General features: G+C 54.7%; 2 protein-coding genes across 7 annotated transcripts in view; both read left to right on the top strand.

Moving 5' to 3' along the window:
• Positions 1-14,835, top strand: part of ZNF592 (zinc finger protein 592) — a 59,808-nt gene extending 44,973 nt beyond the window's left edge. For 4 of the 6 annotated variants that reach the window (XM_045448652.1, XM_045448651.1, XM_045448653.1 and 1 more), the window contains 3 exons: positions 36-148; positions 709-844; positions 2,421-3,841. In XM_045448652.1, the coding sequence (XP_045304608.1) occupies positions 36-148; positions 709-844; positions 2,421-2,960 (789 nt within the window). In that variant the 3' untranslated portion in view covers positions 2,961-3,841. Of the gene's footprint in view, positions 1-35; positions 149-708; positions 845-2,420; positions 3,842-5,745; positions 6,405-13,528; positions 13,626-14,319 lie in introns of those variants that run through there. The other 2 variants (XM_045448655.1, XM_045448656.1) reach the window with 2 other exon arrangements.
• Positions 14,836-16,189: 1,354 nt separating this feature from the next.
• The window catches only part of ALPK3 (alpha kinase 3), a 55,952-nt gene continuing 45,297 nt past the window's right edge, over positions 16,190-26,844 (top strand). The window contains 3 exon segments of the mRNA XM_045448650.1: positions 16,190-16,398; positions 21,414-21,452; positions 24,843-24,964. Of these exon segments, the coding sequence (XP_045304606.1) occupies positions 16,256-16,398; positions 21,414-21,452; positions 24,843-24,964 (304 nt within the window). The 5' untranslated portion in view covers positions 16,190-16,255.

Raw genomic sequence — 26,844 nt, 5'->3', positions numbered from 1 at the left:
GGTTCTGATGCTTTGCATCCCGTCATCTCCCGTAGACGTTGAAGCGGTACCCGTGTCGGCAGTGTGAGCAGTCCTTCCACACCCCCAACAGCCTGCGCAAACACATCCGCAACAACCACGACACCGTGAAGAAAGTCTACACTTGCGGGTGAGTCCCTGGAGGTGGGAGCCGGGAGGCCTGAAATTCAGAAAGTCCGTCCAGGGCTTTTCTCTGCTGTGAGATCAGGCGTCGGAAGCAAGATGATACGAGCGAGTTTCTAATGGGAAAACGCTGTGGCTAAGTCAGAAGGCAGGGCTGGTAGGGAACCAGCTTCTAGAACCTGCTGGCCCCTGAGCCCTCCCCCTTCGTACCTCCCTGACCCTGGGCTGCACTGCCCGCTGCTCTGACGGAGGGCTGGCGGTGTCACTGTGCCCCGTCTGGCCGAGAGGCTTCCGCATCGTGTCTGTGCTTCGGGACAGAGCCTGGCCTCTTCCTTGCTGACCTGGCTTAGGGCCAGCACAGATATTGTGAGACCTGCTGTTGTTGTCTGCCACCTTGGCCGGCTCGTCAGCTGACCTTCTCTGGGAGCCCAGCACTGCCCAGCCAGCCCGATGACCACCCAGCCAGCCCTCTGCCTGCTCCAGACTGTCCCCGGGAGCCAGGAGCAGCTTCAGCTCCTGCCAGGGGTGCTCGGAGCCTGTCCTCTTACACAGTCTCTTCGGCTGCAGGTACTGCCCAGAGGACAGCCCCAGCTTTCCTCGGCCCTCCCTTCTGGAGAGCCATATCAGCCTTATGCATGGTATCAGAAACCCTGATTTGAGCCAGACGTCCAAAGTCAGACCTCCGGGTGCACATTCCCCTCAGGTGAGTGCGGGGGCCCCTGCCCCTGGAGGCGCCTGCTCAGTGAGCCCCCTGAGCCGCAGGGCCAGCAGGAGGGCCCCGGGGAGCAACCAGCAGCCACAGCTTCCCTCAATGTAGGCCATTCTCTAGTCACGCGTGACCCACCTGGGGACTGCATGCAGGTAAAGGACAGGGACAAAGATCTGTGAGACCGCCCATCAGCCTTTTGTTCCTGTGGTTTCCCTGTCACTGGGATGCTTTCCTCAGCTGTGTGTCATGTTATATGGACACTGGCGTGCGTTCACACTCACTGTCCTATTTCTGCCCCACTAGTCCTGGGTCAGGGGGAAGGGCAGGGCTGCCTGTCAGGCGAGGACGGCAGTGAGTGTCTCTCTTACACACACACACACAGTCGTTGTGGGAGGGGCTGGGTGCAGACCCCTGCTAGCCTGGGCCCTCGTCCCGTGACCTTGCCCCCATTTCGTGCCCTATTCCCATTATTTCTGCTGAACTTCTAGAACCGCTTGGTTCCCCTCCACTGTAGGCCCTTCCTGCGCCATGGTGGGGAGGGCTGCTTCTCAGAGGGTCAGGCATGTCGGGGGGAATTTGAGAGCCGCCTGGACTTCCAGGGCGTTCCTTCTCGGCCACTCAGGGAGGGCGTTGGTCGGCAGGCCCTTCCGCACAGAGCAGGTGGGGTGTCAGTTGACATTCTGGCAACATCTGCCTGTGATTAAAACGCACACCCCCCTCCAAATGCACGTGCCCTTGGAGCCATCATTCCGTCCCTAGGGTTTGTCTGCCCTGTAGCTTCAGCCTTGCGCCTGAGGAGGTGTGTGCAAGGATATTTGCTGCGGGGCTGTGTGCAGTGATAATGACGGAACACAACTGAATGTCTGCCAGCGGGGACGCTTCGTCATTGCCAGTGTTAGAGGAAGGAAGCCTCTGTGTATGCCCTCATGCAGACGATGGCCAACGCGTGTCATTAAGTAGAAAAAGGGGGAGGAAGAGTGTGCATGTAGTGCTATCATTTTGTAGAAAACAACAGTCTTTTTAAAAATCTTTTTGTAATGTTCATTTGTTTTGAAAGAGAGGGAGAGAGAGAGAGAGAGAGCACGTGGGGGGGGGGGAGGGGACAGAGAGGGAGAGATCGACGTGGGGCTCGATCTCATGAACCTTGAGATCATGGCCTGAGCAGAAACCAAGAGTTGATGCTTAGCTGACTGAGCCACCCAGGTGCCCCAAAGATGACAGTTTTATCTTTGTGCACACAGAGACTCTCTCTTGGAGGGGCCTCAGAAGCCAGGTGGCAGGGTGTTCTCTGGAGAGCAGAGAACATGCCCGTCCCATATCTTTGGAATGTGGGGCCGCACACATACGTTACATTAGACAAAGCACCAGCCAACAGAACAACCTGAAAGAAACCAGATCTAAACCCGGTTCGGGGCCAGGGCGAGCCTGGCCTGGGGGGGGTGGGGAACGTGTGGGGGGGGGGGGGCGCAGGGTGATTCTGCAAGTGCGGGGGCTGCACCGTTCAGGTGTGCGGCTCAGCTCTGGGGCCCGGGCTGGGCTGGGACCCCACTCACCCTGCCTCCCCCTCCAGGTGAGCCATCTGAAAAGACCGGGCAGCGGAGCCGGGGACGCTCCGGGCACCAGCAATGGCGCGGCCGTCTCTTCCACCAAAAGGCACAAGTCCCTGTTCCAGTGTGCGAAATGTAGCTTTGCCACAGACTCGGGGCTCGAGTTTCAGAGCCACATACCTCAGCACCAGGCGGACAGCTCCACGGCCCAGTGTCTCCTCTGCGGCCTGTGCTACACCTCTGCCAGCTCCCTCAGCCGCCACCTCTACATCGTCCACAAGGTGAGAGACCAGGAGGAGGAGGAGGAGGAGGAGGAGGAGGAGGACGCGGAGGCGGTGGCGGAGGCCGCGGAGGCCGCGGAGCCAGAGGAGGGCTCCGGGGAGGAAGTGTCCATGGAGACCAGGGAGAACGGACTGGAAGAAGGTGCCGGAGAGCCTTTGTTGGGCGACACAGAGGCGAGGTCGCCAGGCCCGGCTCCTGAGGAGGACGGAGCCCAGGACGCTCAGAGTCAACCACAGGCCTCTCAGGACCAGGACAGCCACGCTCCGTCCCCTCAGGTGTGACCGGAGGTGTGGCAGCGTGCGTGGCCGGAGGGGTGCCCCGGGCGTCCTCCGTGTGCCATGGGGACGGTGGGAGATACGAGGCTCTGCCCCGGTGTGCCCTGGAGCAGTGCCCGCCCTGAGCTGTGGGGTCTGGGTGTCCCCCAGCCCCGGGCAGTGTGCGGTCACCCGGGACCCTGACAGCTCTGAATTTGCTTCTGTTATTTATGGCTTTGTGCTGCTTCTTGGTACCCCAGCTCTTGTCTGTGTCCTTCCAACCCCAGGCCGCGTACGTGGCCCGGCCCCAGCGCCGTCGTCTTGGCCTGAAACCCCTGGGCGCTGTGCTCTTCCGGGAGGTCCCCGCCCGCTGCCTGCAGCCAGGGCTCTCCTGGGAGCTCTCGCGGGCTGCAGACGGGCCGCTCTGCTTCCTGCCAGCGGAGCCGGAGAAGGGGGTGAGGCTGCCGGCGCGGTCCTTCCTGGGGAGCTCCGCCCGGGCTGGCCTGCGGAGGGCCCTCAATCACCCTGCCCTTCCTTCCTGTCTTCTCGGATTCTTTTCCCCCCAAAACGGTCCTGGAGAATTGTCACCCGGGCCCCTCCTGTCTGTGCGGGTGGGAGAAGGTTGTGCAGCACACTGGTGTTTGGACCCCGGGAGGGCAGGCGCCGCGGCCCAGGCAGGCAGGCACCGAGAGGCACACCCCCTTCAGAAGGAGCCGTGCGCCCCTGTTCTGCTGCTGTTCCGCCTTTCCTGACAACTGGGCTTGGGGGTACACGGACACTGGGATCTTTGTACTCTCGCTCCTGTGCCATTAGAGAGGCCGCCGCTCCGGCAGGCCGGCCCCTCCTCCTCCTGGCTATACTCATGTTGCTCAGACTATATTTCAAATAAAAACTCTTCTTACCATGCAGGTGGGCTCTTGTATTCCTCTTCAGGTGAGCCTGGCCCTACCCTGCTGCGTGTAAGAGTCTCTCCCACACTTCTGTCACTGTCCCATCTCTAGGGGAGAGCAGTGTCCTGCCGTCCCAGGAAGGTCCTCCCCAGATTCTTGGAGCCGTGGTTAGGAAACCAGCGGCTCGGAACTTGGTCCTCTAGAAACCTTGCAAGGGCGTGAGGGGAGGGTCTTTGTACTGGTCAAGCGTCACCTGCAAGGCCTCCCCGGGGTCAGCAGCCTTGGCATTAGGGCCCACTGAAATGTTCCGGGTGCCTCTCTCTCTTTCCTACAAACCGGTGGCCGTGGGGGGGTGGGGGGGGGTGGGGGCGGGGATGTTCTGTAGTTATCTTGTGTTCGGGAGGCCTTGCTGTTGCTGCTGCCACAGGGACCTCTCTGGTGTGGAGATTCGGGATCAGACGGGAGGCTGGGCTGTCTTCACTGCTGGCAGAGTCGGGGCCCTGTGGAGGTGACCTCTGAGCTCTGACCCAAGCCGTGGCTGCAGCCCTGCATGGCCGGGGTGTGGGGCTGGTCCGGCAGCGTCCATTACAGCAGAGGGAGGCGGGTGCTGGCTGAGTTCTTACAGGTGCTCTTTCAAGGGAGGCACTATCAGTTGTCAGATAAATACGCCTGACCTTTTCACAATTGAAAAAAAGTGCATTTTCTGTCAGATCCCGGTGGAAATGCGAACGGCATGGGGCACCGCTAAGAGCCCGCCTCCGTTTCAGACCCTGCCGTCCCTGCTTCCCAGGCAGGCAGTGAGGCAAGCTGGGCCCGATCCGGCCACCTGCAGATGCTGAGGCCACCCCATGTGGGCTGTCATCCCTTTCCTGGTTCCTCTGCGGGGCCCGCCCTGCCCCCCATGGTCCATTCACAGGGACGGATCACAGAGGAGGCCCTGAGAAGGGTTTGACATGGATTGTTGCCTCTCTTCCTGCTCAGAAATAGCGGTGGGTGGAGTGGGGGAGGGGGTTGTGACCTCGCAGCCTCGACGACCACCTGTCCTGACCCAGATCCAGCTCTCTTTCCTGGGAGTGGTGTGGGGTGAAAAGACCGAGCTCCTCGCCAGGAAGCCTGGGCCACAGCCTGGGTTCCGCTCCTAATCGGCTCTTAGCAAACCCACCCCCCTTCCAAATAGTCCTGGTGACTCCCCTCCATCTCGCTTCACAGGCTTTTGTGGGATGAGGAGTGTGGGACCTTTTCTAAGTTTGTGAAACACTATATAAACGTAAGGGATTCTTGCCTTTAGGGCACGGAGGGTGGGGCGCACCCCACCTGCTGTTCAGGCTTGGATGCGGATGGTCAGCGATAACTTGCCCGGGACACGTATCCATCATGTAGCAACAGTGACGACGATGGCACTTCAGACCCTGCTAGCGCGCCCCTCATCTTGCTAAATACTTTCCGGTGGTTTCCATTTAGTCCTCACGAGGATCTCACAGAAAGAAAACCGAGGCTCCGAGAGGTCAAGTAACCCGCTGGGCCGCCTGTAAGTGCTGGTGCCTAGTCAAGCCCGCGGGATCCTCATGTCCACGGTGTCAGGCCCTGTGCCTCCTCAGTGCCCCGGCTGCTTTGGCTGGCCACCAGCTCAGTGGCACTCCGCAGCCACCCACACACCTGCCTTCCTACCTCCCCTGTGGTCGGGTACCCCACGGAGCGCCAGGTTCTCTTTGCAGTCAGTCTGTGCCAAGTCACCCCAAGGAGAGCCCTGCGCGAAACTTCCGTGCGTGACGTTCTGCAGCCCAGGCAGTGTTTCCCCGACCTTCCATTCACATTGGGGTATATCTTGCATTTGAAGACTGTTTTTTGGGGCGGGGGCGGGGGGGACCATGCCAGAAAACATGGTTCCCTCAGGGTCCAATATCTTCCGATCTTTTTTTCAGATGTTTTTAATGGGTGTGCTATCATATCGTTTGTTATCATCAGAAGACGCTTGCTGTAACAAGCACTTATCTGCACATTAGCCGGAGTGAACACTCTGCTGATCAAGTTAAACAGATAAGATCCCCACCCTTGTAGAAACTACAACTTAATACACTCTAAGGCTTGACAAATGACTCGTATTTATTTTCCAACTGCTTTATCTCTGTAAAATGATGTGCTGAATTACTATAATTGGTGTAGAAAGAACTGTTCCCTTAACTTATGTAAACAGTCTGGTTTTGAAAACTTCACAGTTGTGGCTTAGCGAGTTCTCGACACACTCTGCCTTCCCTGAGACAGAGGAACCCCTGCTTGCCCTGTTCACCACTGTATATTCCACTCTGGGCGCACTTTCTTTAACTCGTTTTTAAATTTTTTGTTGTTGTTTTGAAAAATTAATACATTTACACGGTAAGACATCCAAACAATACAAAAGAGTGAGTATACAATGGAAAGTAAGTTTCCTATCGGAGGTCAGCCTTCAGTTCCCCAGCCCGCCTCCAGAACTAATCACTGTTACCTAGATCCTGTGTACCCTTTCTGAGCAATTCTATGCATTTACAAGTTTATAAATATGTATATTTATATATCTATTTTTAATACAAATGGTAGCATTCTATGCAGTGTTCTGAAGCTTGCTTTTTTTTTTTTTCCACTTCTGCAATGGAGATTGTTTCAAATTCATCCAGTGGGTCAGTCTAATTCTTTGAAAGCTCCTCGCACGGTTCCTTGCAAACCGTAGCGGTCCCAAGAGTGTTCGAGTGAGTGAGCGAGTGAGTGCACGCACGTATGCACGTGGGAATGAAAGAGTCTGATTCAACTGGTCGCTACAAAGTTGTCTCAGGGTCTACTCTGAGCACGACAGAATGTTCTAGATTCTAGGATGTGCCGTGTCATCACCCCTTCAATTACCCCCCCCCCCCCCCCGGCCGTGTTTTCCGAGGGATCCAGGCCATTCTTGACCTTTTCCATGAACAGATGCCACAGCAGCCTTAGGAACCAGGTGCTGGGAACCTTGGGCCCCTCTGGAGGAAGGAGCAAACTAGGAGCCAGGTCCCAAGAATAGGATTTTTTTCTTTGAGGTCCCTATTTAAAATGCCTTTATCTTTTCTTTCTTTCTTTTTTTTAAATGCATTTTTCTTATTGGAAAATGACATCACATTGTTAGAGAAAATAAAAAACGTGTATTTATAATCCCATCTTACTTTTGCATTTGTTTTTATTACTGTCTTATCAGTTTCCAGTTCTTCCCAACCGCTTTTCCAACTGGACTCTTGTTCAGCTCCTAGCTGAATATGATATGATTATGGTAACAACCGGAAATTGAAAATTTCCATATGACAGACATTATTCTTCCATTCATTCTCTTATGTAGGCTCAAAACTCAAAACACTAGGATTCTTTGGAGGTTCAGAATGGTTGAGTAATTTCCCTAAGGCCACAGAGCTCGTTGCGGGCAATGCTGGGATTCACTCAGGTGCGAGCAGCACCACATTGCCTCTGATTCTGTACCCTACTTTTTTCTACTTAACATTGTATCTGGGCATTTTCCGTGTTTCTACATAGCCCTTAAATCCTCATTTTCAATCATTGTAATCATTTTCAAATCAACATAATTTACTTAACCCGTTTCCTGTTTAACATTTAATAAATCTCCCTCTTTGTCAGTGCAAGGAAGAGTCCCGGGCATACAGACTTTTGCTTCTGCAGAATTATTTCCTCAGGGGGTTACCCCTACTTCCTTGACTGAACCCCCTGGCAATGTGCTAGAATGAAGAAAGCCAGTGACTAGAAACCAGAAGCTCTATAACTAAGTTGTTTGATCTTTCTTGGCCTCAATACTCCCATCTGTGAAATGGGGGGGGGGGTGGTGGTGGTGGTGGTGGCTTAAATCTCTGAGGATCCTGAGCTGGGCTAGATTTTACCTTCTTGTTCCTTATAGGTTTATATCAAAGAGAGGAGACCTCCCTAAAGGCAAGAACTCTTAACTGCATTTCTTCTCATTTTCAATTGTTTTATTTATTTATTGACTTTTGGTCCTTAGTCACACACAAAAAATGGAAATGATCCCTCTCCCCCCCCTCCCCTCAAAGGCAGTATCACTTGTTTGCATTTGTTTCTATTATCATTTCCATCAGATTTATGCTTTTTCAGACAGAGTCTGGCTCTTCTCTAAGTATCTTTCTTTGGGCTTTTGTCAGACCTTTCCAAGTTTGAACCATTCACGTGATAATTCAGAAGCATCTTCAGATCCCTCTGTTCCCTAGGTGTCTTTTCATTAGGGACCTAGGTGCAGATGAGTTCTTGAGCTAGTTCATTGTGTAGTGCATTGGCCTTTGAAAATGCTCTTATTTTTATATTTATTATTGCAAATTGAAATTGAATTTTTAGTGCATGAATACTAAAAAAGTCAATATCTATATGATTGATTGTATGGGGCAAAGGGATGATAAAGCCATTTAGGTTAGTTCTGATTGGGAAAAGCCCCCATCCTGGCATGTGCTCACATGACAGAGGTCCGGCAGCACCATCGTTTCATAGGTGGGCATGGTATTTGTGTGTGTATACATATATGCACACACACATGTGTATACGTACGTATATACACGTGTGTGTATACGTACGTATACACACGTGTGTGTATACGTATGTATGTATGTGTGTATATGTGTATGTATATACACATGTGTATATACACGTGTGTGCACGAGTGTATATGTATATGTGTATGCGTGTGTGTATATACACGTGTATATATATGTATTCATATACACGTGTGTATATATGTATTCATACGCATGTGTGTATGTACATATACACATGTGTATGCGTGTGTATATATACATGTGTATGCGCGTGTGTATATATGTATTCATATACACGCGTGTGTATGTATATATGCACGTGTGTATGTGTGTAGTGTATATATATGTGTGTTTATGTACGTATATACACACGTATGTGTATATGTACATATATACACGTGTGTATACGTACGTATATATGTGTGTATATGTATGTATATACACATGTGTATATATACACGTGCGCACGCGTGTATATGTATACGTGTGTGTGTGCGTGTGTGCATATACACGTGTGTATATATGTATTCACATACACGTGTGTATATATGTATTCATACGCATGTGTGTATGTACATATACACACGTGTATGCGTGTGTATATATACGTGTGTGTGCGCATGTGTATACATGTATTCATATACACGCGTGTGTATGTATACATGCACGCGTGTATGTGTGTAGTGTATATATATGTGTGTATGTACATATATACACGTGTGTGTGTGTGTGTGTGTGTGTCTTTTGCCTCTCTTTTCTGTGAAGATGGGGATAGTTCATGCCTTTGATGCTTGCAGAGTGGTTCAGCTGCTCCTTGATGGGCCATTCGTTTATGAAACTGAGAAGCTCCACTGTTTCTCAGCCCCCCTCTTTCAGTTATAGCCCACGGCACACTGTGTATACAATTCCCATTTTCCTCTGGGACTTTCTGGTCCTTAGACCAATTTGCTTGGAATTTCTCCCTAGGACCCATGGTGCATAGACAGGGCTGAATATTTTTTGTATCTGAGGAGGAGGGTAGGTTTTGCTTCCTGAGAAGCTCTATTGTCTATGGAGGAGGGCTTTGAATATGATTTCCAAGTGGGGTTGGGAGGGGTGGGGAGTGGCAGCTGAGGAGGGGAAGGGGGAGGGGCTGGCAAGGAAAGGGCAGAAAGTTGTGGAGGGCAGGCAGGAGAGTTTGGGCAGCTGGAGGGTTTAGAGCCTGGAGATGGCACTTGACTTTGGGGGTGGGCAAGCGTGGTGGTGGTGACGGGCTCACACACTAGGAGTGGTCCATTACAGGCAAACATGGTGGGTGCCAGCAAGCTGGAAAATGATCTTAAAAATGATCGGTGGTGTCCCGTGGGTGAGCAGTCCTGGCGGCTGCTGTTGCTGAGAGTTGTGAATGGACGGTGAGATGTGGCTGCTGTGGAATGGAGGGCTGGCTGAGACACACGAGGTTCCTTAGAGAAAGACTTGGAGGAGAAGGACCTACCTGCTCCTGCTGTAAGAAGACCAGGACAGGCCTGGGCTGGAGGTGGGGGGGGTGGGGGACGTGGTGGCTCTCCTGGTCTCTCTGAGGGTGCGGCGTTTGTGTCCTGGGCCTTAGTGACCTGTCCCCTGACCACAGAGTCACCCTCTCATCTTGTGATTGCCTTATTCTGGACAGGGCTGCTGTGGAATGAGAGTAGATGCATTGGGGAGGGCACCCGGCTGGGGCAGCTCTACCCAGGTCCCAAATTCCCCTTCCAATCAAACCAGAATCAGGAGTGGCTTCTTGTAGCCAGTAATCCTCTAATTGGTGTCCACTTACTCCAGCGCAGATGTGGCCACTTCTGCAGTCCCTGGAGTGCCAGCCAGAGTGGCCAGCTCACCCAGGAAGGGAGGGCCCAGGATCTCCACCCTCCAGGGTCAGGGGCTCAGCTGCCTGAGATGGGAGCTCTGAGGGCCCTTGAGGGAAGGCCAGACAAGCCATCCAGAGCACTGCAGATTGGCTTGCCGGAAGGACAGCTTCAGCGATAGGGCCTCACGGGAGGGCAGGACCAGCCACAATCCAGGGCTTTGTTGAGCTCAGGGCTAAGACCTTCAAAATGAATGGAATCAAAGGAAGGAAAAACAGAAAGAAGAAACTGGAGGGGTGGACATGTGTTCGATTAACTTACCGTGCTATTAATGACTTGCCCTGAAGAGGGGCCACAGGCCTGGGGGGCTCGGAAGCACGGCGTGGAAGCTGACGTGGCTTCATAAGGAAGGTCTCACTGACCTCTGAACTCAATCCCTGTGCCATGGCTTGTGGAAAAGGCTACTTCAGCCTGAGTCCACACAGCAAAATAAGATCTTGACAGTCTATTGAGCAGAGTGACATTGGTGATGGTGGTACGGAGCCCGGAAGAGCTCACGTGTGCGGCGTAAGGTTAACGGCACAGTAGCTTAAGGCAGACACTGGCAAAGCGTACGTGTTCGCAGCGTGGAGCATCCAGTCTGGTGTAGGGCCCTCGGTGCCATCTCATTCAAGGAGCTATTGAAGGAACTCGAAATCTCGTCAAGAAAAGAAGCATTCTGGGACCAGTCACACTTCCTCTGTGTGGCCTCAGAGGGCAGAACAGAATGAGACTCGATAAAAGGAAAATCCTCTTGAAAATGAAACGGGCTGCCTGAGAAGTAGGGTATTTATTCCCAGTGAGAGGTGGAGGGGTTACTACAGGATGACCCGGTCCCCTTCCTGCTGACTCTGGGTAATCCCCGCCCCACCCCCTGTCCCCACTCCCTCGTTTCCTCCCCTCCACATGGCTGGGGCCACATGTTCTGCCACTCAGGCGTGTCCCTGCTCCAGGCCAGGGAGCCGGCTCTGACCCCCAGGAGCACCACTGTCGCACTCAGGGACTGGCATCTGGCCACTCTTGCTGGGCGGGCCTGGCTCCGGCCATTGGTCTGTGTCCGCTCCAGAAGGCCAAAGCTTGCACTTTATAACCCAATTCTGGCAACTCATTACTGCTTGATGATGCGCCTGATTTCCTTCGAGCTCTTTTGAGATGCGGAGGCAGGGAGGGAAGGGAGAGTTGGGGTGAACATGTCCAGGAAAAGCAAACATTTTGTCGCCCTCGTGGGTGGTGAGGAAGGAGGCCGGGCAGGGGGAGGGCAGGGAGAGCTGACGGAGCAGAAGTTTGAGAGCCCTGGAAAGAACAATAGACGTTTTGAAGCAGAGGTTAGTATGACTCAGAGATGATGGAGATAGCCTGTCCTCCTTCAAAGCTGAAGTTCTTGTCCGATGCTCCCACTTTTCCCTGCTGACCATTGCAAGCGAGGAGGGGGATGGGGAGGTTGGAGCTTGTTTGGAACCATGGCTGTAGGGAAAGGAGAAGGTCAGCTTGGGGAATTGGGAAGGGATTGCCAAGTTGCCTGAGATCAGACTCAGGTTGGAAACCAGAAAGTTGGGCCAGACTGGGAGCAAGAAGCCGCGGCCAGATCCCAGGTTAGGAACCAGCAAGGGAGAGTGAGTAGAAGGTCAAGGGGCAAGGGAAAGGGGATCCCTGAGGAGAGTGTAGCTGTAGTTGAAGTTATTGTCTACCCCACGCTATGCCTGTGTGTCGACGGGGATGGGGTGAGGAGGATCAAGAAGCCAAGAAGAAACTCATGAGTGGAGAAGTCGGGGGGGGGGGGGGGCTGGGAGTCTGGAGTCGCCCTAAGGCAGAGGGCAGGCTTCGTAGGTGGAAAGATGATAACAAAATGGCATTTTAGAGCTGGAGAAATTCCTCTGACTGGGTTCAAGAGATGGCATTTGATTGGGTTGCTACAGGAAGTGAGGGTGAAGGTCTCTGAGGGGATGAGCTAGGGGGACCTGCTGCCAGTGTGTTGGCTGAGTTATTAGAAAGGCAGGGGTGATGGCAGGGGACCGGAGCCTGGTACACAGTGACGCTCAACGTGCGGTGGCCCGAGCTCAGTAAGTTCAGGGGGAAGATGGTGAGGAGTGTGGAATGGTGTCCTGATAGCTAATAAATGTTGGGTGATGTGTGCTTTTGGCCAGTGCTTCAAAGGAGAGTGGATTGTTCTCTCTGACTTTTGTCAGTGTTGGAAGAAAGAGAGCTGAGTCAGAAGGGGAAGAAGTGGAACGAAGTCGGAACAGAAGGTGTGTTCAAACTCTTCTACGCCTCGATGGGAGGGGCTGATGTAATTGGGTCAGAGTGTCCTGGGAGACCCCGCCATTCTTGGACAGGGAGCAACTTCCCCCGTCATTGCTGAGCTAAATATGTTAATTATCAGTAGCCCAAGGGGCGCCTGGGTGGCTCAGTAGGTTAAGCACCCGACTCTCGACTTCGGCTCAGGTTATGATCTCGTGGTTTGTGAGATCAAGCCCCCCGTCGGGCTCTGCGCTGTCACTGTGGAGCTTGCTCGGGATTCTCTCTCCCTCTCTCTCTGCCTCTTCCCCACTTGCATTCTCTCTTTCTCAAAATGAAAAAAAAAACAAAAACAAAAACAAAAACCTTTAAAAAAACCAACAAAAAAAGCAGTAGCCCAAGATTTTCCTACTGCAAGCACCCGGTAACTCTAGGGCCCCGGGGAGTTCAAAACAACCGGGTGAGAGGATCCTGGCACCACTAACAGATTCCTGCAACACTTCACCAGGGCGCATCCAATAGCAAACCTTGGATGACAGTTATTTCCAAATGCAAAACCACGGCACGAGCTTCTCTGTGCAAACTTCTATCAGAGGTTCTATCTTTCTTCCGCTGGAGAGGTTCTCCAGGGTCCAGACTAGAACATTCATCCCTGTACCCTCGGTGCCTGGCACGATGCCTGGAGCGCAGGAGTCAGCATGTACTTAGCAAACACTTGCTGAATGAACACCTACGACCTCCAGGATCATAAAGGGAACGCCTCACTCCTCTTTCCAAAGGGGAAAGCTCACACTCAGGGATGGGGAGCCGTTGCCCAAGGTCACACTCAGCGGCAGAGGAGAATTAGAACCTGAGTCTCCAGCCTCCCGGCTAGAGAGAGGCTGGACTCCCAGCCTCGGACTTGGTTGACACCACTCGACGTGCCCTTTCTCTGTCCGGCTAGACTGTAAGCTTAGAGAGGAAAGAGATTATGCCTTTCTGACCTCTCCATCCCTGGGTGTCTCAGTGCCCCTTCCTCCGCTCTGCCCCCATCCTCATGAAAGTCTTGCTTATTAAATTGGCAGACGGCCACAAGAAGCTGGAAGGACACCAGATGGCAGGAACAGAACCCGAAACGGTTCAGACAAGGAGGAGAGGGAGTGTGAGATTAAGAATAAGAAGGTGAGCTTTAACTGGAAAAAGGTACAAGTTTGCCCTTAGGGTAAGAAAGACTTTACAAGCAGGAGTGGGAAGGACTTAGGTGAGCGGTGGTTCACGCTGAACATGCACGGGCTCAGGATCAATGAAATCATTTGGCTGCAGCAAAGCCGTTGCTAGGGCGTGGGGCACACACCCAGAGAGGTGCTAATTCAATTCTAGGCTGCTGTGGGGTGACCTCTGTGTGGGTCACATCTTCAAAAGGAAATTGATAAATTGGAGGGCCACCAGGGTGACTAGTGGGACCACATCCGTGGTCCTGTGAGAGATGGGCTCGAAGGGAAGTCTAGGTTCCTCAGTGTACCAGACGAAACCTTCTGGAACTGGCCCTGCCTAATTGTCCATTTCCCCCATCTCCTTTACACTGGAGCAACATGCCCACCGGGTTATTGTGCACCTCCCTATCTTTGTCCACACTAGCCCCTCCATCTGGACTAGTCTGTGTATCCTTCTCCCGTCCCCCAGTCGACTTGGTGAGCACCGATGCAATTTTCAAAATCCTCAAGCTTTACTGCCTCGTAAACTGTCCCAACCAAAACCCCTGGCAGCCCATTCTTTGCTCTATATTTTTATGCTCCCCCTCTACCTAGTTTTATAATTGTGCATTTCACCTTCACCGCATTCTGTTCATATGCCAGTCTTTCCTATTTGACAAAAGGTTCCTGGAATCACAGATCCTGTGGCTTCTGCCTGCATCACATTGCCCTAGCCTGACCCATGGGTGTTCACACAGCTTAAACAAATGACCCAAAACTTCCAGCAAGCTTCCAAAGACTTGGAGGAGCGTCCCGTAGCTGCCTGAAGAGATTCTGAGAGAGCCAACAACAAGGATAAATGGGGACATGTGGCTGGGAGATGGATTTGGGCTCACGAGGAGAAACTGCCTTAGTTTTGGTCAGGACTCACATTCCACCAACAGAAGCCTCATTTGAAGGGGCGTGAGCAAAGGAAGAACTTTTTGGGTACCCCGATTCCGTGAAATGTTTGAACTGCCAACCCGCAAGAAGGTCAGAGACAAGGCCGGATCTCAGGAACGCAATGTACCTGGAAGTCGCCAGGACTCTGAGCCCCTTGCTTTGCTTCTCTCTGTCAGTGACCTCCCAGCTCCCAGCTTTCCAGCACAGAGAGACTGCTTTTCTCTCCCAATTCCAGTTAAAAACATTTCCGTGAAGAACTCTGATTGGCTTGGCTTGGCTTGGGTGTGATTCTTCCCTTTGTGGTCAGGGAGAGAGGTACCATGAATAGGGTGGCTTGAGTCGGCCGATTGAGGCCAGGGATGGGTTCACCTCGGAGTCACACGGTGAGAGTGGGGGAAGGGCCGTTTCCAAAGGGACTGGGAAGATACATGGATGCAGCTTCTAGGACAGAGGGGTTGTACTCCTTTGTTCCAAACTTCTTTTTAAAATTTACTTTATTTTAATTTTTTAAGTGTTTATTTTCGAGAGAGAGAGAGAGAGAGAGAGAGAGCACACAACTGGGGGAGGGGAGGGGTAGAGAGAGAGAGGGAGACACAGAAATCAAAGCAGGCTCCAGGCTCTGAGCCATCAGCACAGAGCCCTGCGTGGGGCTCGAACTCATGAGCCGTGAGGTCATGACCTGAGCTGAAGTATGAACCGTCAGGTCATGACCTGAGCGGAAGCCTGAAGCTTGACAGAATGAGCCACCCAGGTACCCCCCTCCTTTGCTCTAAGTTCCTAATGACCGTAGCCATCCAGCTCCAGGCACTTCCTCCATAAAGTGCTTTCATGGAAAAAGGAGAAAGAAGGATGGATAAATGTTGGTCACTCCCAACATTTAGAACCAGATTTAGGCAGTGCTTACAACCTTGCTCTGGGAATCGCCGCCCGGTTGAATTGTGTTCTGGGCGTCAGGACGCAGCCATTCCCCCCACGGGTGCTGGGAAACCGAGGCTGGGTGGAGAAGGAGCTACAATTATTCTGCCAGTGGGTTTTGAGCCCTTCGGCCACGCTGGATAATGGACGGGAACACAAGACGCAGCCGGGGGAGCTCTGACCTCCCGGGGTCACTCGACGGAGACAGGTGGGTCTGCCTAAGGGGGGGGGGGGGGAACTGCAGTCCCCGGCGAGGCGAGGGGCAGCCGGGCTGTCAGCAAGGAGACGGGGGCCGGTCCCGACCCCCTGGGCGCCCACGCCGCTTGCCGGGCCCGCAGCTCCCCGGGGGCGTCCGCACCTTCAGCGGAGCCCGCACTTGCAGGGTTGCGAAGGGGTGGGGGTGGGGGGGCGGGGAAGGAAGGTTGGCGGGAAGCCGGGGTCCCGGGGCGTGGGAGCTGGGGCACAGCGGGAGGCCTCCCGGGGCCGGGCCCCGACGACGCCGGGGCGGCTCGGGGGGCGCGCGCGGGGCCGGGGCCCGGGGAGCGGACGGGCAGGGAGGCGTCGGGCCCTCGGGCGAGGCCCGGCGCCCCCCTGCGCCTCGGAGGCCGTGCTCGCCGGCCCGGGGCCGGGGGAGGGACAGCAGCAGGTGACGACGGCCGGGCCGCGGGGCTATAAATAGGGGCGCGCGTCAGCCGCGGGCGGGAGCGGCGGCCGGCGGGGCAGGGGCCTGGCGAGCGGGGCGCGGCAGGGGCCGGCGGCGGGATGGGGTCGCGCAGGGACCCCGGCCACGGCTGGGGCGCGGGCTGGCGCTCCGGGGCGGGCGGCGACGGCGAGGACGACGGGCCGGTGTGGATCCCCAGCCCGGCCAGCCGCAGCTACCTGCTCAGCGTGAGGCCCGAGACCAGGTGAGCGGCGCGCCGCGGGGTGGGGGTGGGGTGGTTGGTGGGGGGCCGGCGGCGGGACCCTCGATGGCACCCGGGCGCCCGCCTCTCGGGTCCAGGCGCAGTGGCCCTGAGGCCCCTCGCGGCTCCTCTTGTCCTGACCCCTCGGGGCCCACGGGCCTCGGGCAGAGAGAGGAGCAGGGCCCCACTCAGGGGGAGGTCTCGCGGGGCCCCGAAGGCCTCCCTTCTGTCCCCTCCCTTCCTCCCTCGGGGCCCACGGTCCCACCCGCACCCTCACCCCGCAGCGGCTCCTCCCTGGCCTCGGATTCCACAGTGAGCGATAAGGGGATAAGGGACCGGAGTGGCTGAAATTCCTCCCTGGCTAGAAGGGAGGGGAGAGTATTCAGGGGGTGGGGGGACCGGAGAGATGGGAGGGGGGGCGCTAGGGGGACCCCCCCGCAGTGGGGGATACTTAGCTCGGGGTGGTGGTGTTGGGGGTGGTGTTCACCAGGAAAAAATTAAGGTTCTTCTTTCTGGGCAGATGGGTTCTTCCCCTGGGCCCCGGGGGCTGTGGTCTTCCCCAGGATCTCTGTGGGGCTGGTGAGGTGAAGGGGGGCGGGGGGATGAGGTGGGGTGAGGTTGGCCCTGTCTGAAGAGTCAGAGCTTGGGGTTCCCAGGGGAGCCAGTTGCCCTGCCCAAGTTGGGGGAGCGGGATGCCGAGGGAGGGGTCCGGCCATGAGCCCTTTGCTCCTCTGTCAAGAGTGAGAGGTGTGGCTGCTCTCTTTGTTTTAGGAGCTAGACTACCCACAGACAAAGACACACGGTCGGTCAGTAGAGAGGCATACGAGCACTACATGGCAGGTGGACACCCAGGGACACATGTACTGCCATGGAGATGGACATTTCCTGCCCCCTCTGGGCAGGTCAGTTTCCCTCCAGCTCTGGAGCCTGTTTTCCAAAGGGAACCGTGATGGTTGGCTGTTGGGACAGTGGCTGTGTCACAGCCCCAGAACTTGGCTTGTTGTGGGTTATGCAGAAAACAGCCACTCCTCTGAGAAGCTGTCTGGGGACCTCTTGTCCTCCGTTCCTAAAACAGCACCAAAACAGGCATCAAGGACGTTCAGGAAAAGTCCCAGGCACTTCCTCGTGAATTGGCTGAGTTCTGTTGACCTTGGAGTTGGAAAAGTTCAAATGTAACCGGAACCGGTTTCTGCATAAAACTCGTCAAATGGTGTCACATGTCTGGGGCAGGGCTGAGGGCTGGCATCGGTGACCGAGTCAGACTGGACAAGGCCCCTGGCTGCCAGGAAAGAATGCCCCTTCCTCCTAACCATTGACTCTACGGAAAAGCTGGAATGAACCTGAGACATTTACTCCAGCCTGTGGGGGGAAGCTGACTTGCTTGTAGGAGCGTCACTCTTGTGTCCCACTTGTCACAGTGACTTGCCTGGGCTTTGCCTCCTGCATCTGGCCTTTGTCAATACGGCAGAACAAATAGAAGAGAGGCAGTGATGGAGGGAGGGAAGCAGGGGCGGCTTGAAAACCAGGCAGAATGGGGAAGACAGTGGATCTGGACTGTTAGAGAAAAAGCTGGAGAGTGGACACCTACCTTGATGGTAGATACATTTTAATTGCCTAACCCATGAGCACAAAACAGTGGGCCGGCCTGAGAACTGCAGGTGGGATGGGAGTGACTGGTTCAAGCCCCCTGAACCTAAATGAGAATGCTCTTAAAAGGATACTCTTTGCGTCAAGCATTTGGAGGAGGCAGGGCTGGGGCGGTGTGAGAGAGGGTTTTCTAGTCCGGGCCTGTGGACCCGGTTTTGCCCCTGCCAGCTGGCTACAGACCCCGACAGGTCCTGAGGGACAAGGAGGGCCAGACTGATCTCACCTCCGGAAAAGCCTCTGGCCAAAGAGGGGAGAGTGTGGATGTGAATGGGGCTGTGTTGGGGAGAGGAGGGGCGGCAGTTCCCACTTCTCCAGCGAGGCCTGACTCTTGCGTTAGAGCAGGCAGCCATGCAGTCTTCTGTCCCTCAGAACAGCCTGACTGCCTGTGGGGATGGGAAGAGGGCCCAAGACATGAAGGAGAAAGAGGGTCCCTTGAGGACTTTGCCAGCTGTCCTTGGCTCCAGCCCAGATGAACCCTGACTATCCCAGAGTCCTGACTGAGAGGCAAGTTCTGTTCCACTCACTCTTGGCTCCACCATTTTCTGGGTCTCCCTCTATGCATGGAGCTCACGAGGCCCTTGTGAGGACGGGCTGCCCCTTGGGGACCGATGGACAGCTGGGCTGGGGCCTGGGCCACGGGAAGCTTTGGTCCAGGTCTAGAGCCTGGATCCCTGCGCATACCTCCCCTCCCCTGAATCCACAGCCCTGAAGTGGTTTCCAGTCAGTAGTCAGCTCAAGGATATTTGTAACGCCCACTGGGGGCAGAGTTCCAGCATGTGGACGGTCCCAGCAAACTATAGGCCCAGCCTCCTAGGGCGTCCAGCCCCTAGGGCCTCATCCCTGTAGAAGACGGGGCAGGGGTAGGCTGGAGCAGGTTAAGGAGGTATAGGCAGGTGGGTCTAGTTATGACTAACTACCTTCCGAGGGACACTCGGGAGCTTTAGGAGTCTCTATCCCCCGTTTCTTGGAGACCCTGGCCCAAGGGGGCTCAGAGGAACAGCAGAAGCTATGGTGTTTGCTACAGACAGCTTTGGAACACCTCTTCTGTCCTGCTTAGGTCAGGCAGGCTGTCTCAGGCTTTTAGGGAAACTGAGGCATCAGGCTAGGACTTTCCAAGGGCCTTTTACATCCCAGAATATGTGAAAGCCAAGAAGAATGGGAGGCCCCGGGTTCCACAGCCAGCCCTGGCTCCCTCCAGGCTCACTTTTCCTTCTTTACCAAGAGGCCTTTCTTGGGCCCTGAATCCCCATCCTGTAAAATGAAGGTGGCACTAAGAACGGTTCCAGGGCTTTCTGCACCAGCGTTTGGTGCCCCTGATTCTGACCTCCTCACAGGCGGTAAAGGGAGAGTTTCCTGCCTGGATGGGGCCCTAAGCCTAGCTTTGGCCCAGTTGGCAGGGCACGGGCAGCGCTCCCACTTTCTGAAGATAAGCTGCCTCCGTGGCACAGGATTCCTCCTGCCGGATCTGGCTGACAGCGTAGGGGTGAAACCCGGAGAGCGCAGGACAGGGAACAGAGCAGCCCTAGAGAGAGCCAGGGAGGGGGTCACCATCGCAGCTCAGTCCCTTATCTCCTTGCAGGTGGCACCTGTCATTCTCCTCTTGGAATTAGAGAGCTGATTCTCTCCCTCTCCTTCCCAGGGAAGAAATCCAGACCCACCAGAGGACAAATCTCTCAATTACGAGGTGAAAGGCAAAGGAAGTCCATGGTCAGGAAAGGATGGACTTGGCCAGTGTCTGGGAACCATGAGAGGTTCTGCCCACGCGGCCTCCAGAGGATTTTTAAAGCTCTGAGCAGAGGCAGCTGCGTTCTCGCTCTCTCCATCTTTTCTGGAGCAGCAGCTCCCTCTGGGGGGCGGCACCCTTCCTTTTTGAGAGATGCATTTGCCTTCCCTCTCTCTACCTTCTTTCCCTCTCTCTCACTCTCTTCTCTCTCCCTTCCACAAAACAGCTGTTGAATGGCTGCGGTCAGCTGAGCACTGTGCTAGGAGTATGGAAGCTACAAAAAAGAGCTAGGTCTGAAGGCTGGGTGGGCAGCAGGAAGGAGGGAGGGCTTTCCAAGCAAGGAGGCCAGAAGGATGGGCTCAGAGGCCAGGCGTGGACATGTCCATGGCAGTTAGGGACAGGTCTGGTTCCAGTGGAACATGGTATTGGGAAGGAGAGAACGATAGTCATAGGGGGTGTGTGAGCAGATCAGGGAGGGCCTTGCCCGCCCAGTTAAGGAGTTGAGACTCAGTGTAATGTACAATGGGGGGGCGGGGACTGTCACATTTTTTTCAGGGAAGTGGTGTGATATGAGGGGCGAAGGAAAAGGGGGCTGAGGTGGTCATCGGATTTGGAGCCGTGGGGGTCTAGATCAGAACACGACAGCAGGGGTAGAGCGAAAGGAAGAAAGCAGGGCCGAGAATTGTTGACTGGCTGGATTTGGGACCTGGAGGAGAGGGAGGGGTCCAGAATGGCACATTTACGGTTTGGAGTTTGGGAGGATGCTGGAGGTGGCCACACACCCAGGAACCCCTGAGAGGAAGCCGTGTTTTGGGGTAGAGGTTGAGGTTGGGTTTTGGGTTATAAAGGGACAGACCATCCCTGTCCTCATAGGGGCAGCTGAAGGGAGTAAGAGTGGAGGGGGTGGCCTCGCCTGGAGGTGTCTGTGTGAAGAAAGGTGGAGGGAGGGGCCGGTGGGGTGGTCTCCCTGGGTGGATCCGCAGCCCCCAGCTAGTGTCCCCTTTCAGCCACCCGGGGCAGGAGGGGTGATCAGGGCCCCTAGACATAATGGGCCCTTGTGCTGGTCTGACCGAGCTGGGTGCCTCCTGGCTCCTGCTGAATTAACCGCTTTGTTTTTCTCCTCTTCTCTCTTCCAGCTGGTTTGCCTTGTGTGGCCCCTTTAACTGTACTTTAACCTATTAATGGGCGTCCTCCAAGCCACCTGTCTCCTTCCTAGCCCGTTAGGGGATTTCTAGGAATGGGGGCTCTGCTCCCCCCAAAAGCCAAAGTGGGAGCTGCCCCCAGGCTGGTGTGCTGTGGGGTGGGGACACGCGCCAGGCGGCCGTGAGCCCCTCTCTTGGGGGCAGTGACCCAAGTGGCCTGGGACACATTTTTCTCCAAGCGCAGCCCCACGGGGCCTTCCTTCCTGCCTAACCATTCCCCTGGACTCTGCCGCATTTAACGAGCTCTCCGTTTCAGATACACCGGTGTGCCTGGTGGTGAGGCCACTTGCTAACTGGAGCAGGCCAACTAAGACAGCTGGTCCCTTTTAATAGAAAGGCCTCCGGGCCCCAGATGGTGGCCAATTAATACCCTGCAAACTGTTGTTGGTTTTGCCTCCTCTCCTTGCTCTTCGGGCCTAATGATTCCATTTGCTGTTTTCGCTTAGCTTATCAAGCAACCGGTTGTCTCACCCCAGCTCTGGAAGGTAAACGCACATTGCATTACATTTCTCTGACTGCCTTTTTCTCTCGGGTCTGGGCACTGAAGGGCCTCCGGGTGACTGCTTGTGCACTAATGGGGCTGCATGGGGTGAGGGGAGGGCCGGAGGGCGGGAAGGGGGGGAGGTGTGAGAGGGCACTCCCGTGAGCGTGGGTCTCACAGGGGCCAGAGTTGACGCCTGCATGGACCGCTGAAAGGCTTCCTGGGACCCAGAAATAGGCAAGGCTTCCCCAGATGCCTGTTACTGTATGTCTGTGCCCCCGGGAGAGGCACCATGGGGCCAGGACAGAGAGCCACCCGCCATGTGACCCACTGACCCATCCTAGGTGTCTGCGGTGTTTGTAATCCCCTGTCTAGATTTGGCACCTCATTGTCTATCTTCTGACGCAAGGCTAATGACTTCAGCGTTTCCCTCTCAGTCTCTTCTCTTTCTACCACCTCGTTCTCCAATTTCCCTCCCTTTGGGCTCTCTCCATCCCTGCGAGACTATGAACTCTTTGAGGTCCGGGAATACCACGTTAGCGTATGCCTGCCTTCGCATGGTCTCGGAATCTGCTCCAGAGCCAGGCAGGACCTGAGCATCAGGCTCACAGTCGGGGTTCGCCCATCGAATGCCTGTTCTCTTGCCTCCCGAGCTGGGGACAGCTTTCTCCCGCAACTGACTTCTATCATAAAAGTCGGAACATTTCCTGGATATCTCCCACCCCTTGGGCCCCATCCCAGACTCTGGTAGGTCTGGGGAGAGTTGCCTACGGTTTCTTTACACAGAGAAAGGTTTCTGAGAAGGCAACTGGTCTCTGAGTAGCTAATCATGTCTACCGACATGATTAGCGCCTACCCTGTACGTTTCCTTTGATATAGGAGAACATCAAAGAGCCTTTGTTCTGGGTTGGTTGATGATCTGGAGGGGGTGGAGGGGAGGGGATCACAGCCAACTCAGAGGGGCGCGGTGAGTGCTAACAGAGAAAGGATCTTGGAAGTTTCTTTAAAGCAAGGTAAAGAACCAAGTCTAAGGGCACAGTTAGGGTCCTTTGCGCATTGTGATAAGCCCACGGTTCTGGTGTTCTTTAGAAACACGCGATTAGTTAGGCTGTGCTATCCTTATGAAGTCACAGAGTTGGAAGGACTTGGAGGTGTCAGGGTGGGACCAGACTGTTTCCAGATGTGTGGACTTCTGGCTTTCCAGGAGACTGGAAGCAGCCCTGCTCAGAGTCTATCCAAGTGGTCTGGAGGATGGGGTCAGAAAGCGGGTGGACCTTGACCGCATATGCAGTGACTCTCCCTGCCCTAACGCACCCCAGCCCCACCCCGCAGAGGGTGTTCATCTAGTCATGCCTTTTGGCAGTTATGCATGAGTTTCCAATGCAAGCATTTTCTATAATATAACTTAGAACCTAGTGGCTTTGGGAAGATGAGTGTACTTTCCCATTCAAGAGAAGTAATGAAATCAAATAACTACCTGCTACTGAATATCTAGCATGAACACCCGAAGAAAATTTCCTTGAAGCATAATTTCCTCCTTTTCTCTTTCCAGTAGCTTATTTCCTTAGACTTGCCCAAGTAGCTTCATCCTTAAGAGCCTAAGCTGAGTATTAGATCCAGGCTCATGCTTCTGAGTAAGATAGGATTCTGGTTTTGCAGGGAGGACGTAATTAGGGATGTTCTGAATTAGCTGCAGAAGCCTGGAAGCCCGATGCCTTTTGGCACGGCACTTTTCTCTGGAAACGGTTGGTTGCGATTTGGTATTCCCCAGCCAGAAATATGCGGTCGGTATGAGGACAGCAAGAAACGTGTTCAGATGTTGTGTCTCCTGAGTGTCAGGGAGTTGAAGGGCCCTCTGTATCTGAGTGGGCTAAAGGCAAAGGCAGAGCACGATAGAGGAGGTCCAGATGAGAGTATCACAGCGGGTGTTATGGAACCCCGACCGCACACCCAGTTCAAGCGTTCAGGTGCGTGAGAGCTTAGGGTCCCCTTTCTGGGCAGTCTTTGTGGGCGAGGGCTCCTGTCAGTTCCCCGGAGGCCCAGGTGTCTGCATTTCCCTGGAGACACCACGGCTGGACCCCTGTTGCTCCAGAATCTTACCTGATCCCGGACGCTCTTCCTGGATCAAACTCTAGTCCAGAATGCCACCCACAGAAATGATGAGTTGAATGTGGACGCCCTCCCCGCAAAAGTCCTCTTTGCCTTGTTCCCACGGACACTCCCCTGCTCCTGGCGGAGAGGTCGCGGGCAGACGCATTGCCCAGGTGGCCGCCCCTCCTCCGAGGCACAGAGAAAGGCAGCTTTGAATGTTTTGTCTGTCTGTCTCCAGTTCCCCCTGCTTCTCTTCACTTCTCCCCTCCTGGTCCTCACTGCTGCTCACCACGGGGTGTGTGAGTGGGGAGGGGGAGGGGGGCTGGGCACGGCTTGTGCACCACACAACCCGGCCATGTGGTTACGCTTCACGCCTCGGGACGCGTTGTGTCTCTGCTGGCCCGTGAAAGGGTTTGGCATGGTGGTTTGCTTCCCGTGCCCAGGAAGGAGAGGACCGTACATGCTGAGCAGCGTCGGTGAGTCTGTGCTGGACTCAGCGAGCCTGCAAGTGCCGTTGAATTTGGGGAGGCGGATTGTCCCTATGGAACTACAAGTCCTGGCTTTTGCAGGAACGGATCTGTTGATGGTTTGGCGGTCGTGCTGGTCGGTCTTGGAGCTGGCCGCCATGTATTCACCTGAGCACGTGGTGTCCGGGGATGGACCCCAAGAGCAGACTCTCTTTCCTGACACCCCTGTGAATTAGAGTCTACCTTTGGGTCTAGACCCCTGGAATTGGCTGGCTTCTTCTTCCTCTACTCCAGTCTTTGCTCATAAATTCAGGGCCTTTTCTTCTGAGCGCAACCTTTAGGAGAGGCCCCTGAGCTGTGTGTCCTTGAGAGTTGACTGGCTTTTCCCTCTTTAGCATGAATGGAAGCTCTGCTCTGCTGGGGTCCCCGTCTCTGAGGCCGGACCTATCCATATGTGTGCCTCCCCCCATGTGCGAGCTTTCCTGGAGATAGATGGTCGAGGGTGAAGCAAGGCCTTCCGATAAGGATGGGAAGGGGACGGCAGGGCTGGTGGTTTGGCATGCTTAGGATCCTGGCCCATGGTCAGAAGCCTGCCTATTGGAATGGGTCTGTATCGGGATTCTGTTCAGCCCCTTGGTACCACCCTGCCCCCAGTGTGGCCAAGAGATCTGGCCCCCTTGAAGAAAGACTTGCTCAGGTACTGGGGCTGTGGCCACAGGATGGTGGATGGACGTGGTAAGATTTAAGCTGCTTTGGACAACACGGGTCCAGATTGGACACCAGCGGAGATGCTGGCAGGGGGAGAGCCGCTCTGAATCGTTCTTTGCCTTTCGTAGGAGCACCTTCTGCTCCATCATCGCGCAGCTAACAGAGGAGACCCAGCCGCTGTTTGAGACCACGCTCAAGTCCCGGGCTGTGTCCGAGGACAGCGACGTCAGGTTCACCTGCATCGTCACAGGTAATGAGGCCATCCGTACGAGCCACACCAGGGTCACAGCACACAGGAGGGTCCAAAGGGGCTGTGGGGACGGGCATGGAGGGGGTTGGCTGTGTGCACAAAACTGTGCAAGTTGACATTTGTTTCTTAGCTTTCTCTCCAGCTTAGTCTCCCTGCGTGGGCTGGGGTCCCTTTTTCCTCCCATTCTGGAGCCACAGCTACAGCTTCTCTTCAAAAGCCTACCTTCAGTGTAGTTCGTTACCCTTAGACATACGATTAATGAATCTTAGCTCCAAGGAAAGAAGCTGTCCAATTGAAAGAGTTTTTTTTTAATGTTTAAAAAATGTTTATTTTTATTTTTTCGTTTTTTTTAAAAATTTTTTTAACATTTATTTATTTTTGAGACAGAGAGAGACAGAGCATGAACGGGGAAGGGTCAGAGAGAGGGAGACACAGAATCCGAAACAGGATCCAGGCTCTGAGCTGTCCGCACAGAGCCCGACGTGGGGCTCGAACTCATGGACCGTGAGATCATGACCTGATCTCGACCGAAGTCGGTTGCTTAACCGACTGAACCACCCAGGCGCCCCCCAAAATGTTTATTTTTAAGAGAAAGAGAGAGTGAGTGAGTGTGTGAGCGAGGGAGCCTGATGTGGGGCTCGAACTCAAGAACTGCAAGATCATGACCTGAGCCGAACTCGGATGCTTAACCAGCTGAGCCACCAGGGTGCCCTGAGGTTATTTATTTATTTATTTATTTAGAGAGTGAGAGAAGGGGAGGGCAGAGAGAGAGAGAGAGAGAGAGAGAGAGAGAGAGAGAATCCCAAGCAGGCTCTGCGCTGCCAACACAGAGCCCAATGTGAGTCTCGACCCCACAAACTGTGAGATCATGACCTGAGCCAAAATCAAGAGAGGGACGCTCAACCGACTGAGCCACCCAGATGCCCTGAAAGAGGTTTTGGAGGCCATCTTCCCAAAGGTCCCCATTTTAAGCTGAGTGGTCTGAGGCTTGTGAATCTCAAGCCTGAGAGACGGTGAGGTATCACGATTCTGACTGCAGACCCTGGAGAGGGACCGGCTGGCTGGGATGCTGGCTCATCCCCTTTCCAGTTATGTGATACCGAAGAGGTTGCCTAACCTTGCGTGACCTCTCAGCGCCTCATCTGTGAGGCAGGGATGACCACAGCGCAAACCTCCTAGGGTGATCGTGGGGCCGAATGCGTCAAGACCTGCGAGATCTTTGGAATGGCGCCTGGCTACAGTTAGTACCATACAAGTGTTGGAAATTAAGCCTATTATTTTTTGCGTTTCTCTGAGCTCCATGGTGGGACTTGGCAGAACAGGGAGTAGAGTGATACTCCTTGGAAGAGGAGGCTGGTGGAGTGATAGTACTGGAAAGCCGGCTCTGAGGAGTGCCTCTCCTCCAGACCTCCCAGCAGGGTCTCCTGTTGCACCACCTTGACCTGCTGGCGGGCCTGCAGGACTGCCCCTCCCAGCTGTGCAGCCGTCTGCCGACGGGCCCAGGTCAAGTTTCCCTCCGAGAGCCCTTTTTTTTTTTTTTCCAGTAAATCAAGGGCATTGGTGGTTTCCAACTGTGACGTGCCCTGATTCCGGGGCACCTGTCTGGCCCAGCCAGCAGCTAAACAGCTTCTCTGGGATCGGCTTCTCCTGGGCAGTTCCCACCCTTACCCAGAACCCTCCGAGCACCAGGCTGAGAACACCGTCTGTTCCAGGGGACACAGAGGCGTGCATCTATTCCTTACCTTTGTACAGCGTAACACATTTTGCAACATTCATCTGTTTCCATTGTCATTGGATTCTGACAAAACCTGGTGAAGTAAGTGCTATTATTAGTTAAGTTTTACGGAGAAGGAAGCCAAAGTAGGTTAGGTGACGTGCGG

This window comes from Leopardus geoffroyi, chromosome B3, assembly GCF_018350155.1.
Source record: "Leopardus geoffroyi isolate Oge1 chromosome B3, O.geoffroyi_Oge1_pat1.0, whole genome shotgun sequence".
Classification (NCBI taxonomy): Eukaryota; Metazoa; Chordata; class Mammalia; order Carnivora; family Felidae; genus Leopardus; species Leopardus geoffroyi.
Note: the sequence above shows the minus strand (reverse complement) of the source record. Positions and strands in the feature narration are given on the sequence as shown.